Here is a 15150-nt window from a genome sequence, read left to right as displayed (position 1 = left end):
TGCACATGAGCACACTGTACATGTGTCTATCCATGTGTGTCTCCATTTGGTGGCTTAGGTTACTTGTATATATGTGGCAGATGGTGAAGGTGAGAGTGTGTTGAGATAGTCAGCCAGACAGCACATCACAGATGTGTTAAGTGCTTTGGTTTAGTTTATAGAAGTGGTAGAGTGTCAGGGTGTGTCTGCTGACAGGCAGCGGAGAGCAGATAGGTTTCATTTTCACACAGGCTGCGTAAAAGCAGTTGTATTACAACTGTGTTGAAACCTTTTATAATCTTGAGGTAGCGTTTTAACATCAATAAGTGTATGAAGTAAGGATAGACCGATATGTTTTTTTTCAGGGCCAATGGCGACACTGATTGTTTGAATCAAGGAGACCAATAACTGATATTTTAAACTGATAAAATACAAAATAATTAAATGCAAATACAAATCTTAGTTGATGATAAGCAGTCATTGAATGTTACTCTGGTAAGGTACAATTGGGAGGTACTTTACTTGAGTAATTCCATTTTCTCCTGCCTTTTACTTTCACTACACTACATGATATCATGTCTTTAGTTTCTACTTACTTTGCATATTCAGCTTATTCAGTCTTAATAGGCAATTACATGTGATGTGTAACTGTTTAGATAGTGCCGAGGGCAGGACATTGAGTAAAACCACAGAGATAAGTACCGACAGAGAAAGAACACTTCAACAAAGTAGTGCATTTTTAAATGTATTGAATATTCTCAGTAATTGGACCCAAACAACACCAGTATGGATAATCAGGTTCTGCACCCTGAAAAGCTCACATGGAGCTCGACTGGTGAGCCATTTCCCTGATGCTTGCATTCAGACCAGGCAGTTAAAACAGAGCCAGAGAGCTTCAGAGCTGAGTGCAGACCAGACAGAGGCCACTGTGTTGACTGTAAACACACACACTGTCTGCCTGCTCAGCAAAAGAGACGATGGACGGATCACTTACACACACACTCCCACTCACACACACTTATAAGGGCCGTGCCACTCCAGTGCCTGATGTCGCACCCTCGGGGTGAAGACTCGACACACACCTGGCTCATAGAAACAGACACATTAACTGGTCAAGGAGCAAGTGTGTGACATCATGAGCTGGTTTCATGCTGGTGTGTCTAACAAGCCATGTCTTTGATACAGTCACAGAGCAGATGGAAAGTCATATCTCCATCCGTGCATCTTCTCCTTCTTAAGCATATTCTATCTTTATCTGAGTATCATTTAGCGATATTAAATTAAAACCACTTGTTCTTTTTCCCAATCAGACTGTTAAAAGAGGGGGTCGACCCAAATCACCGCCACCGACTCGGATGGACCGCACTCATGGTTGCTGCCATGAACCGACAGCACAGGTCTGTGTGTGTTTCATCCACTGAACATATCATGTGTATTACAACTCTGAGACACCCTCCCTGGTGAGCATATGTAACAGTAATGCAGTGTCTGGGTACCACGCAGATGTCTGCTTGAGTTAGCGTGTGAGCATATGTCATCCATGTCCCTGCTCTAGTTGTTACAGTAGGTCTTCAGAAGTGCAAAGTGCGACTCTCAGACTGACAGACGGTCTATACCCGGTCCCCCCATCTCTCTGTCCGACAAATTAAATTAGCCTCCTGGCCCCCAGAACACACACAACACAGAGAGGGGCCGAGGTTAAGGCTGGGCCAAATCCAATTTACAGATCTTTTTCTTCTTTTCTCTTCAACAACCAGGACTGTGTGGTCACTTTTTGTTTAAGGGCCTCATGTGCCTGTGAGAAGCATAATGTGAAATTTGTATATGAAAATAGGTTGAAATGAGATTATACTTTAAATCTCAGGGTGATATTTGCGCCTTTGTCATTCCTAATTAATGCTGCTACAACTGAAACATCTGCAACTTTGAGTAAGAATGCTACCAGGAGGAAATGTGAGACGAATCAATGTTTGCAGGCTTTGGAGTGCATGATCTGCATTTTATATTAAAGTGTTCCAATACTTGAAGCTACTACAAGGAACCTTGATATTTTGTTGATTTTGGAGGCCTCTGTGGACAACTATTGTAGTGTTTACATCATCAAAACCACAAAATATAATGTCCAAAATAAATTATCCAAAGACAAATCGCCTTCTGCTTCTTTTTAACTGGATAACATCCTACTCGCTGTAACTTTGCCTGGGAAAATGTGAGCACAGGCTCTTCTAGTGTGCACGCAGACCTGCAGCAGGCATTAAGAAAAACTAAACAGGACTAGTTATTATTCATGCTGAGGCATCAGGATTAATTTGAGACTTTCATAACTAGTTCAAAACTCCTTGTAGTATTTTTAAATGTTATATAAAGTTGACAAAGTGCTGAAATACAGTCAAATGGCAATTTGACAATTTTGACATCGTTTTGATAGTTTGTTAATAGATTAAATCACATATGATGAAAAACAGCAAACAATCGCTGGTTAAAGATCCCCAAATGTGAGAATTTGCCACTTTTGCATGATTGTAAAAGAGATTCTGATGAACATAGTTTACAATATTCAACCAAGATGATAATCATAAAATTAGTTGTATGATTAATCATGATACTCTCCTGCACTCACTATTTAGTCTGTAATACGAGCACATGGTTTGATTATTTCATTTTGTGTTGATGTTTTAGCTCAAAGTGTTAAATATTTACATGACATGTGCTGAGTGATTGTCTGTCTGTGACATTTTGATGCATGTAATGTGTTTTTGGGTACAAATTTGGCAGTATGTGTGTTTGTGTCTGTGCTCACAGTGTGTGTGTGTGTGTGTGTGTGCGCGCGCGCGTGTCCCCCTGCCCTGCCCTGTCATGTGTGTGTGTGTGTTATGAGTGCTATAACTCAGCGAGGCAGTGACACTCCTCTGTGTTTAATCCCGTCCTCCAACCCCCTAGTGAGCCGTCACTGCTGCAGGGAAGACAGAATATCACTTCACACACATCAGTCACATACGTCTCGTGTACACACACACACACATACACACACACACACACACAGGATTATATCTCCACGCACAACAAGTAAGGCTGCATGTGCACACAACACACAGACGAGGCGAGTTTATAGCAAATATCTTACAGGCCAACTGCCTATTACTCAGTCACACACAACTTTATTTGCAGCCGTTAAGTGAAAACACAGGGAACATTACTCATGAACAAGGTTTAGCCTGTAGCTAGAGTGTCAGTATGGATCTTATTGTTGAATTACTTCACCCCTCTCTCACACTGTATTTATATTTTCCTGGACCAGAAGTGATAACCGTGTGTCAGACGCGGAGGATATCACCAAGCTGACTGTTTATGGTGTTCACCAGGCAGCCTCACTTGTGTTCAGGGGTCGAGGTGCGGCTGTGTGAGGGAATCAGGGGTGGAGTAGAGGGGTGTGTGTAAGAATTAAGGGTGAGACTTCAGGGGGCGTGTGTTTGCTTAACTTTGATGTGGGGCTAAATCAGGGAGGCGCAGGGCCTGGCCCACTGTTTGCACTCTTTAACGTACAATACCCATCTCCATCTCTCTTTCTGTCCCTCCACCCCTCCCTCGCTGCATTCACGTGCACAATGAGCGCTCAGCCGAGTGTAGCGCCTGTTGACCGTTCCGACCTGTCGGCTGAGCGACTCGACAGGAGGGAGGGGGACGAAACCAGGAGGGATGATGGTATGAGAGGATGAGTGGCTCGTTGGGAGTGAGAGGAGAGAATGGTTTAGATGTGGAGAGAGAGTGATGTAGAGTGGGATTATGGGTTTGGGACTGGGATTAGCTGGATTTGAATACTGACTGAATTCACCAGAGACTTCCCACTGAAATATTATCATCACTTGGTCACGATACAACACCATTGTGATGGTAAGAAGTCAGTTATCATAAATTGGATATCTTTGTCTCTTCCCGGTACACTCAAACAATATTCCCTCACTGATAATCTGGTAAAAGTTTCGACTAGTGTTCTGTCCTGTGCCACATTAAAGCCACATCGAAGGGTTTTCAAACTTTAACAATTTTGTGAACACTGCCACCATTTTCAACAAAATAGAAATTATCCTAAGGTTACAAATGAGAAGTCTTTAGCTAAGCCCCAGGCTTTACAGTCCTCTAAATATTTCTGTGGCTTCAAGGCAAAACACTCTTGCAGCATTTTCCTGAACAACTAGGTTTTGACTTCAAAACATAAAAAAAAACATGGGCAGAGTCAAGTTCATGCACCCATTTGAGATGAGGTACACAAACGCTTCTACCTTAGCAGCAGCACTGAAGATTTCGTGGTAAAATGGAGGTAATTGACAGCTCAGCTCAAATCAGTTTAGGCTCTCTGGGCTTCCAGAGACTTGATTTACATTGGACAATCAGTATAGATACACTTCTTATTTCTTTTTTGTTTTGTTTTTCAACCCTTGTTCAAAAAAGGACAAATACATGTACCATATGCCTTGAAGTTAGCATAATAAGCAGCTTGACCTGACACATCCTGACTTGTAATACTCTCAATCTTTGCCACAAGAGCAATACAGGGCTAGTTCAGTCGTCCGATGCTGCTTGCTGAAATTTCCCATCTTAACACTCTGCTGTTGATCGGAGTCCCAGGCTGGATCACTAGCTGCCCAACTTACTGGTTGAACTAGCTAAGGGCAGCTATAATTAACAGCATTGAAGGGGCTGTTTACCTGGATGGGTGATGGATCTGTTAAGATGCAAGTTCTAAGTACAAAAAGTAAAACATTGCAGTGTATTTTTAAAAAAAAAAAAAATGTATAAGCTGACTATAGTCAAAAATATTGCCATCTCATTTAGGTCTTGTAAATGTACAGTATATGTTATACAAAAAAGTAAATTGTAGTAAATGCTGCTGAATAAAATAACATGTTGAAGATTCAGGCTATTGAGCTAGCACAAAAAAGACACATAACAAAGTGAAGTGAAACACTCTTCCTGGCATCTACGTGACCCCAGGTGTGCACCAGGTGAGATGGGGTCAAGTGAGGTCCAGCGTCTGGGCCAGGTGGTCAGAGACATGGATGGTCAGTTCAGCTCGGGTGTCTATTATAGCCCAGGAGAGACGGAAGTGTCTGTTTCCTGTCTTCCCTCCGGGGCAAGGATGAGAAACTAACACCAGCTCTGAGCAGAAACACCAGTCACCTGCTGGTAAACTTGGCACAAGTTGGGAATCTACCAACCAGCTTGATAAATTAAGATCATTAATTCAAGATCTCTATACCAGTGGTAGATGGTGGTACAGCAGAGAGAACAGTCTTTAACTTGATTAAATTTCAAGAATTGAAATTTTTTAAAATGAAAATAAAATAATCTTGTAATTTACAGATAATGTTGTTTTGGTCTCTATGAAATCCTATTAGGAAGTGTGTAATTTTAACTTTTGGCCCGGTCTCTTAAAATGGGAGTTTAACCTAATTAACCTCTGCATGCCTTCAGTTTGGCCTCAAATTAGTGCTGCAACTCTCCTCCTTAATGTCCCAAATAAAGTTAGCCACTTGATCATCAGTTGATTAGTAAAACTATAAACTGTTTTCAAAAGCTCATTAGTTTTAGCACTATCCTGTGTAATTAAATCTCCCTCTCTTTCATCTTTTTAGCTGCACTTCCCTCCTTTCATCCACTCCTCCTCCTTTTCCTCCTCCTCTCTGCTGTTTTCCTCTCTTTATCCCTCCGTGTTTACCTTTCTGATGCCATTAACCCTTTTCACACTATCTCATTTCTTCACACAGTCCTGACCAACCTCGTGTGACCAACCATAGTTTGAGTTTGTGTGCGTCTGTATGTGTCTCGGAGGATGCATCCATGTGTTTGTAGAAGTGCTTGTGAGGGTGAGAGGAGAGCCCTCTGTGGGTCACGGCCCCCCTGCCGCCCCCAGCCACAGTGATACAGTAACAAAAGGGGACCCCCTGATAGTCCTTTATACCCCCTCAGCAAGGTCAGACACAAAGACCTGACCAGGCTGTTCTCAGCCTCGCCCTCCCACAGGAACACACATATTTTGTAGTCATGAAACAAACTACCTAACCAAGTTTGCTACGATTTTAATTATGTGATAAAGGGAAATTTGGTGACATTCACAATACTAGGAATTAAGTGGTCAACGCCAATACCAGTGGAATTCCATGATTCTTGATATGTAATGTGATACCACAGTAAAAAAAAGAAACAAGAATGTTTTTATTTTGTTTTGATATTGAGGTATATAGCCCATGTTGCAATGTGGCCTAAAATATTGTAATATTAATTTAAGAGCATACCGCCCAGGCCTATTGTAATGATATCCCAAACACACATCGATACCAGATTTCATTTGGAGCTGAAACTATTATTGAAATATATAAATCAGTGATAGACTATTTGATAAATCTTTGACTGTTTCTGTTGTGTTCTTAAAGTAAAAATGCTAGACACTTCATAATTCCTTCATCCTATGTAATAGTAGTGAAAAAGTATTTTTGTGTTTAGAGGGATGAAAGAAGCAATTTGAATATGTAAGCTCTCTCTGTTTTGTTAAAAACATTTTATACAGTAATTAAGTGATTAATTTTGATGTTCTCACGTCAGGACTTGAATAGGACATTTAGGCCTTTGTTGCATGTCCTTGCCCCCACACTCATCTCAATTTCCTGTCAGTCTTCCAGCTTTCCGATCCAATAAAGCCATGAAAAAGTCCAATAATAACAATAATAATCGTAACAAATATTCTGATTCATCTTTCATTCCTAATTACATATGCTGACACATGCCATGACCAGTGTTTTATATTTTTGTTACATTTTGTCCTGCTCTTAAATATCTTCAGATTTGAGAGTTGAATCATGGAGTTGTGCCATGATTCTTAACGTCATACCTCCTGGACGTCAGTACTTATTCTAAAGAGCACAGATTATCCCAGAGAGAAGCCTGTAACGTGGTGTAGTCACTCTAAAACGTCTGCCTCATCCTTCTATGAACATTCATTTTGCTTCATTTAAGCCCTTTCAGGCCCCATGCCATAACCATTTAGGTGAAAATGATCCATCACTCCCTTCCAGGCTGCATTACATAGTCACAGGTTTAATGACAGCCGGCAGCGTACTGGCAGGGTTCATGTTTCGGCCATTGCCCCCGCTCTCGCTCTCATTCGGCACAGACTAGCTGGCTAGTTTCTGTGTGTATTCATTTATGTGTCTGTGTCTCAATGTCAAAGCCACTGCTCATGTTCATGGTGGTAAAATGTGTGTGCTGGTGTGTTCTGTAGACGGAGAAACAGTACCTGGAATGTCCGTTGGGTCACAGTGAGTGGTGTTGCCGAGGTACTCGTGTTTGTTCTATAAGGCTGTACGCTCCAATGAAGGGATACACACAAACACCCACTATGACACACAGACCCCCCCAACAGCGCCGGAAACAGGCCCGACCCTTGCCCCTTCTATGTGCACATATGTACATGTTAAGAAGCAGACAAGTGTGTAGTGATGGGAGGGAAGGGAAGCAGCTATTCAAGTGTGTCCATCACACAGGGACAGACTAGAAATGGAAGTAAATCAGAGAGAAAGAGTCTTTGTGTGGGTAAATGCATCTGCGTCTGTGTACATCTTGTTTGTTTTCAGACTGTGAAGTTAGAGATATTCTGTTAAAGGGTCATGGTTATTGGTAGCTATCCCTTTAATATTTAAGTTTGGTTGGGCCACAGAAGAATTCCTGATTTCAAATCGGGCTACGTCATGTTTGGGGGATGGCTGGTCTAGTATCTTTCTTGTATCTTTCAGCATTGGTGGCTGTAAATACTTAATTACAACAGTGGAGAGCCTTGTCTGTGTGCACGTTATTGCACACATTTAAATGTGTGTGTGTGTGTCTTTTCTTTGTGGTTTGCAGTGTGGTGAAGGTTCTGCTGGAAGCCGGTGCAGACCCAAACGCCGGAGATCACTTCAACAATGTTTACGATACCTCGCGGGAGAAAGGCATCCACTCACTGGAAGGTAAAAGAAAAGAAAAAGAGAAAAAAAAAACACTTTGTGCCTGTGTGTGCTCATTCATCACATGTGTTTGTGTGTGGTTGCTTTATTACACATATGAATCCCAAGTGTTGAACCAGATATTATGAGACATTATGATTTGCATAAAGATTTGCATATATGTACATGTTTCATTTCTTCTGTATTATTTGTTTTATATGTTCTGTGACAAGTAGTGTGTGTTTTATTTGTTTTTCTTCCGAGCTTACACACATACGCAGACAAGATGGCACAAGCACACACACACACACACACACACAAACACACTTTACCCCCCCTAGTCTGTGTTGGGTTTCTGCAGACATATTTATATGGGATATGTATATTGCAGACATTTATATGGCTGTCAGGTTTGGGTCCACGTGGGGCCGGCGTAGCGTGGGGAAGCGTTTCCCAGACGCACACTGATGGATGGGCTAGGGGGGCCTGTGCGACGCTTTATTGGGTTAGCTATGATTATCCCGCCCTGTCTCTCTCACACACACAAGCACATATACACACACACAGCTGAGAGAGACTGCCAGAGAGATAGAGAAAAAGAGTGGGATGGATGGAGGAAGGGAAAGACTGATGAAGGAAGGAAAAAATGAAAGGAGGAAGGCAGTGAAAGAACGAGCGAGGGGAAGGGAAGAAGGCAGGGAGCGGCAATGGGTGGAGTGAGGGTGAGGTTAAAGATGGAGGAGAAGGAAGAAGATGTGGATGTTTGGTGGGGTGATGAGGGGACGGAGGGAGGGAGGGATTGGAGGAAATGGGTCTGCTGATGAGGGAGGGAGAGGAAGTCAGGAAATGGATGAGACAAAGTTATTGGGATAGAGGGAGTAGGGAGGGAGGGAGGAAGATGGTACGAGTGATGAAAGGAAATGATGGATACCGAGGAGGAGAGGAAGGAGGCGGAAAAAATAAAAATGGATGATGGAGGAGTGGCACGAGATGAGTGCTCTTATGAAAAAGAGAAGTAAGGAGAGAATGATAGACTGTCTCTATTATTAGTAAGGAGCGCCGTAAAGGAGACCCTTAAAACGCAACGCGCATTATTTCTATCATGTCGGACAGTTGAGCTTAAATCTGTGAAAATGAACAACTCGAGTAAAACTAGAAACAGGAAAGTTGTAGTCTGCAGTGTTATCGTTGTCTCGCTTTGTGGAGCCTTAACATTGACTGTAAATAGATTAAAGAAAAGTTCTTCCAGATTTAGAGGCTCAAACATTTCCAGTTAAAGTTGTGTGTTAATTCATCATCAGAGTTACACTGGTTGCATCTCAAATCTGAGTCGTGTCGGTCGTCCTTTTGACAAATCAGTATTGTGAAGAAAGTCATTAGGAATGTGCCCTTTTTTGGTTGATTGTGTCTTTAGTTGTAATCTTTCCTCACTCTCTATGCTTTGCTCTCTGTCCTCTAACCCAAACCCTGCAGTACTCGTGTCCAGAGAGGATGAATTCAGCAGCAGGCTCAGCAGCAGGGCCGGCTTCCGTAGCTGCACAGCGCTTCACTACGCCACGCTGGCTGATGACCCCCGCACCGTGAGGATGCTGTTAGAAGCTGGTATGTAAAACCCCACCCAGCCCAACCTCATTCCTAATCTCACTGTAGAATCAACAACAGACTGGGGGTCTAGATATCTGCACACAGAGAATAAGATGTTCCCGTGAGCAGTTACACAAAAACTCTGCAGTTTGACATCATGGTGGTGTGAGTTGATTCTCTAACATACACCCAAACTGTGAGAAATAGCAGTCTTGCTTTCGCCGTGGCTTTATTGACATGCTCCATCCTGATCACTTATAATACAGAGAAATTGACAAGTCCACGAGGAATAACTGCAAAAAAAGAGATGCAGCTGTCACTTGAACTCAGTCAGTCTCGGCTAAAACAAAGCGACAGAACTCAGTTATATCATCCACCTGAAGGGATATGTCTCCCTGGTTTAACACAATGTCTTTATCTGTTTTAAGGCTGTGTAATACTCAGTCTATATTTGACAGCTGCTTTGCTTATTATATTCCTGTGTGTTTATGTGTTTGTTTGTGGTCAGTTTTGAGTGATATTTGGTGTAGAAGTGGGAATCACAGAGTCACTTGATTCGATGTGATAAGAGTCATGATGTGCTGCCACTGATAACAATATTATCACGATACAGAGATTGTGTGATAATACATTGCAAGACAATCATGTAATGATATACTATGATATCTGTCTGACTGAAGAATACTAGCAGTATGGTGGCGCAGCGCCATTGTTCCACCGTCTGGGGAGAACCCTGAAAGTGTACAAAACATGTACAGTGTCATAGCTTAATACCTCCTTATCACACACACTGATGTCAACATGTCCATGGTGACATGTGCCTCCATTTCAGTATATAGCATGTTCTAAATAAAAATATCAATATTTGGTGCCAGCATATCAATATTCATATCTGAAGTGGAAAGAAAAGTGTAAAAATAAAATAACACTGGAAAAAAATGCCACTTCAAAAATATATTAGGAATATCTTGCTTGTAGTAGACAAAGACTTTAAGCCAAAATGTTTTGTCTTGTCAATAAAATAGTAAAGGATATTATTAATATATTGCATATATTATTTGAACTATACTGGAACCAGTGTGCCTTCTTGCTGACATTTTATAAGCTGCTAGACTCCTCACTCGTAGTGTGACTTAAAAAAAAGCCTCCAGTCAAAAAAAAATCTGCCTGTAAAACACTATTTTGTAAAATTCTATTTATTTCATTCCAGTGTTACTTTTTGGTGACTATGTGTAATATAAAGTATTTTTTATAAAGTATTAATTCAAACCAAGTCCTTTTTTGACACATTTTATTTGAGACCAATGAGCCACTTGATTTTGTATGGTTCGAGTTACACAGATAAACACAAATTTGTGTTAATTTATTGGCTAAGATTGTTTCTTTATTGTAAATTAATGTGAGAGAATTACTAAGTCCATTGTTCGATTTATCAATTTGAGGAAACAAATGACTAACTCAAGGCTACCAGTTTTATCACAGCACATGCCGGCCTCCTTACCTTAATCTCTGCTATCCAAACTAAATGGTCTCATTCAGCCTTCGGAGCTGCAGGCAGAATCGTCTCCATCAGCTTTAAAAAGCTCGCCATGTATCATCATCTTAACGCTTCCACCCCCGAGTAATATAAACAGTATTACAAAGCTCATTTGAAATTGATCACTTGTTCATACCCCCCCTCTATTCACCCCCATTACCCTCGCACCTGTCGTTGACTCAGCTCCACCGACACACACATACACACATACTGTCAGACCCTCGGGGCAGAGTATCCCCCTCAGTTTCCAGGCGAGCAGCTCTTAAACAAGCTCAGCCTAGTTGAACTGTGACCTCCGCACAGAACATGCCCTTGGGGTAACTCCACAATCACAGGATGTGTGTGTCTTTGTCAGTGTGTGTCTTTGTCAGTGTGTGTGTGTGTGTGTGTGTTTGTGCACTCAAGCCTCCATTTCATGAATTAAAATATTCATATATTCATGTGCGCTTTTATCCTTTTGTTTAAATTTGTTCACATCTGTTTGAGTTTTAACTTAGTGGACATTTGTAGCTTTTATGCTGATACCTTTTTGATCAAACAACACTCAATTTTTTGGATCAAACACCCTGACCACCATCACAATACACACACAAGCTAGTATTAATGTCTTGTTTATGTTTATGATGGATGGTGCATTCAAAGCTCTGTCTGCCCGTCTCACCCCTGCGTCTGTGTACGCTTAAACAAATCACTTCGTCTAACTCGATCAAATGTTCTGCAGACGCATTTTTGAATTAAAAAGGTAAGAAAATTCACAAAGCAGAGACATTTGTTTTAAGACAATCGCATTAAAGACAGGGTGGGGTTGTTCCTTGCCGGGGTTGGCGCCGCCATCACGGCCAATAGCTATCATGACATCACAGGCTTTGAATCACAAACACATTACTGTCCATGTGCATGTGTGATTCTGTGTGAATAGTTGCCTAATTACAGACTCATACAGGTTTGATTATTCTTGACAAATCTTATTTAATTTCCTTTTTGTAGCTTCCAATCCATCTTTTTTTAACATCATCACAAAAATGTCTTATAAGCTGTGACGGCTCCAGGACATCTATGAGGATTTGGGTGTGATTGTGCGTCTTCCCCTCATGTATGTGCGCATTGTCTCCTCTACCTTGTTATTTCCCCTGTGTTTGTGTGCCTCCGTGTTACTCTTCTAGCCGTGGGTTTGCTCTTTTGGCCTTCGCCGGCCCTCGTCTCACATCTCCATCCATCACAGTCTCCAGGCCCACCTTCGGGCCTCTCTTCGGCCCACAGTCCCTCGCACTACCTGCCGAGGCTCTCTAGCTCCTCCCCAGGCTCCACATCAGGCCAGTGGCCAGGGGCACTCGGTAATGGACAGCTCCGTAGGTGGTAGGAGGCCAGAGGAGACACACATGCTCACAGACGCACACAATACAGATACAAGATACAAGGACACACACGCACAAAGAGCAGCAGGGGCTCTCTCCCACCAGCTGCAGTGAAAGAGAGGGAGGAGGAAATAGGAAAGAGGAGGGGACTCCTAATAGGCATAACTAAAGCACTCCTAATGAAGGGATCCTGTGTGTGCGTGCGTGCGTGCGTGCGTGCATGCATGCATGCGTGTGTGTGTGAATGTTCAGCCGTGGTGTGTGCACGTGTGTGTCTGTTTGTGTGAGTGTCGTTAGAGTTGATCCTGTTATAAAGTGCTATGGCCCAGAGGGTTGGCTTGATATTAAAGCCCTAAATGATGCTATTTATTATGTCCTGTGTGTGTGTGTGTGCTTTATTGCTTTCCTCCCTCATGTTTTTGGTGGGTGGGTGGAGGGGGTTAGCAGTGTTTTGTTGTCAGGATCAATAGCTTTGTGAGCAGGTCACAAAATTTAAGGGTTTATCGATAATCATCACAGTGATTATTAGTCTCTGTGGTCGGTGCTCGGAGCAATATGAACGACCAGCACCTGTATTGATTACATACACTGTTACAGTATTCTGAGTGAAACTCACTCAGAAAAAACTTAAGATGGGTCCTCTGGTTCTTAACGTACCATTCAACATCCTGTTGTACCATAGTGGTAACTATTGTGGTTGTATGTGTCATGTTCAGATCTACAAATATCTGCCCTTATCAGCTGAAAGGGTACAGTGGAGACCTCCATCAGTGGGTCTGCTTTGAATACATTCTTATTTAGGAGTTTTCCTCGTGATTCATTGTAATCATTTAACAGAGATTTCCATGTCTTCACTGCTGACGCTTTATTAGAATGACACATTTTATGTCTCCGGTGAGTTTGCTCTGTGATTTTCTAACTCTTCCTCTCAGGAGTGTCACTCATGTCTTGAATCGCATTAAGTCCTCAGACTGGCTCATTATAGATTGTTGCAGAGTGATTACCCCCAAAACCCACTTGAAATAAGGTTTCAGTAAATCCATAAAGAACATGAATGTTGCATTGTGTTTATCACTGTGATGAAGACACAAAACACAGTAAACAAAGATTTTTTACTTCTAATTTCTAATACTGTGCTTATCATTATGGTGAATTTGTTTGTCTGCGATAAGAAGTGATTGAGGGGTGAAAATCTGATATTGTGACATCCCTAACTGAAACAGTCACTTTTTATGAATTCAGAGCATAAAGTTTGAGTGTTTGTGGCCTTTATTGGTTAGTAGGGGAGTTAAAATTATCTATACTGGTGCTAAGTTGGTGCCAAATGTCTTGTCAATAAAATAGTAAAGGATATTATTGAATACTCTATGTATTACTTGGCTATACTGGAATCAGAGAGTTTTTCCTTCTTGTTGACATTTGTTAAGCTGCTAAACTCCACACATGGAGTATGACTTTTTTTTTAAAAAGTGGGGATGGTTTTGTCCTTTTTTGGACTGAGTTTCAAGACAAGGAAGTGTTTGTTACTTGGTGTTCTGGAGGTGGACACGTGTTGGCTGAATCTACTGTAGACCTAAGTTGTGTATTTGTATTTATAAGTGGTGTGATGGCTGTCATGTTGTGTCCTTACAGAAGGAGTACTTTCCATCCTAGAAAATAAAATCCTTTCAATTATATGTACTGCATTTTTGTTCTAGGCTAAATGATGGAAACCCTCACTTGTTCATGTGGAGGCACGCACGTGTTGGTGACTCTGGCCTGAGAGCGGTGGCACAGGTCAGGGCAGAAGGCACTGCTAACTGCCCCTCACTAACAAGCCGGCCACTGTCCAGCCCTGGCACACTTCACCCGTGCTGTGACATTATGTTTTTTTTAAAGATGATCCGTTAAACAAAGGTATCCTCCATTTGACCCCTCCTGCTGTGTGGAAGTGTGTGTTCTTGAGTCTCAAAGGCCCCCAACCTGCAACAACCTGCAGTGTGTATAGATTGTATAATAATCCCAAATGTTAGTGTGCGGATGTAGGGGTCAAAGAGTGTGTTATTGGCACGCGTTGCAGATATGAAACCCCCTACAGGGTCATTGCGGGGCCCTCCTGCTACACTGCAGTTAGTCTCAGTGACCCCTGAACCATGTGACCTCTCACCCCAAACCCCTACTCTCTGGATCGATGTGTTGACCCCTCCTGCTGAGGTGCTGTGTGCATATTCTTATCGTAAAAGATAAGGACTTTTTCCTACAAACACATATTTTTCTAATGTTTAAACTGTTGATTTGTTTGTGTTTATCATACAGGTGCCAACCCCCTGCAGACCAATGGTTTGGGACACACAGCACGGGCCTATGCTAAGGAGGGAGACGTGAGCAAAGTGCTGCAGGAGTGGGAGGGCAAGGTACGGCAAACTCATCACACTCATACAGACACAAACACTAATTTCATTGTTCTTCCATACAAGCTGTGCACAATGTTTTGCAATTAAAACAGCATCCGTTTCCATGCACACACACACACACACACACACACACACACAACGTTTTGATACTGTTGCTGCTTCCTGCGGTCTGGTCTGAATGACTCGGCACAATTCACTCTGCAGACATCTGTGTCATTTAGTTGCCTTCATGCACACAGACACACACTCCTCAGGAGGTCCGTGTGTGTCTGGTGACTGAGTGACAGGTGCTATTGAGTATGTGAGATGTGAAAGATGGTAGAGGT

At 42.1% G+C, this 15150-nt stretch overlaps 1 protein-coding gene across 1 annotated transcript in view; it reads left to right on the top strand.

The window, feature by feature from the left end:
* clpb (caseinolytic mitochondrial matrix peptidase chaperone subunit B) overlaps nucleotides 1-15150 on the top strand; it is a 33064-nt gene that overhangs the window by 2416 nt on the left and 15498 nt on the right. Inside the window, exons 3-6 of the mRNA XM_037077032.1 lie at nucleotides 1290-1376; nucleotides 7876-7979; nucleotides 9429-9557; nucleotides 14727-14824. Of these exons, the coding sequence (XP_036932927.1) occupies nucleotides 1290-1376; nucleotides 7876-7979; nucleotides 9429-9557; nucleotides 14727-14824 (418 nt within the window). The remainder of the gene's footprint in view (nucleotides 1-1289; nucleotides 1377-7875; nucleotides 7980-9428; nucleotides 9558-14726; nucleotides 14825-15150) is intronic.

Source organism: Acanthopagrus latus, chromosome 2, assembly GCF_904848185.1.
Source record: "Acanthopagrus latus isolate v.2019 chromosome 2, fAcaLat1.1, whole genome shotgun sequence".
In the NCBI taxonomy this organism is placed as follows: domain Eukaryota; kingdom Metazoa; phylum Chordata; class Actinopteri; order Spariformes; family Sparidae; genus Acanthopagrus; species Acanthopagrus latus.
Note: the sequence above shows the minus strand (reverse complement) of the source record. Positions and strands in the feature narration are given on the sequence as shown.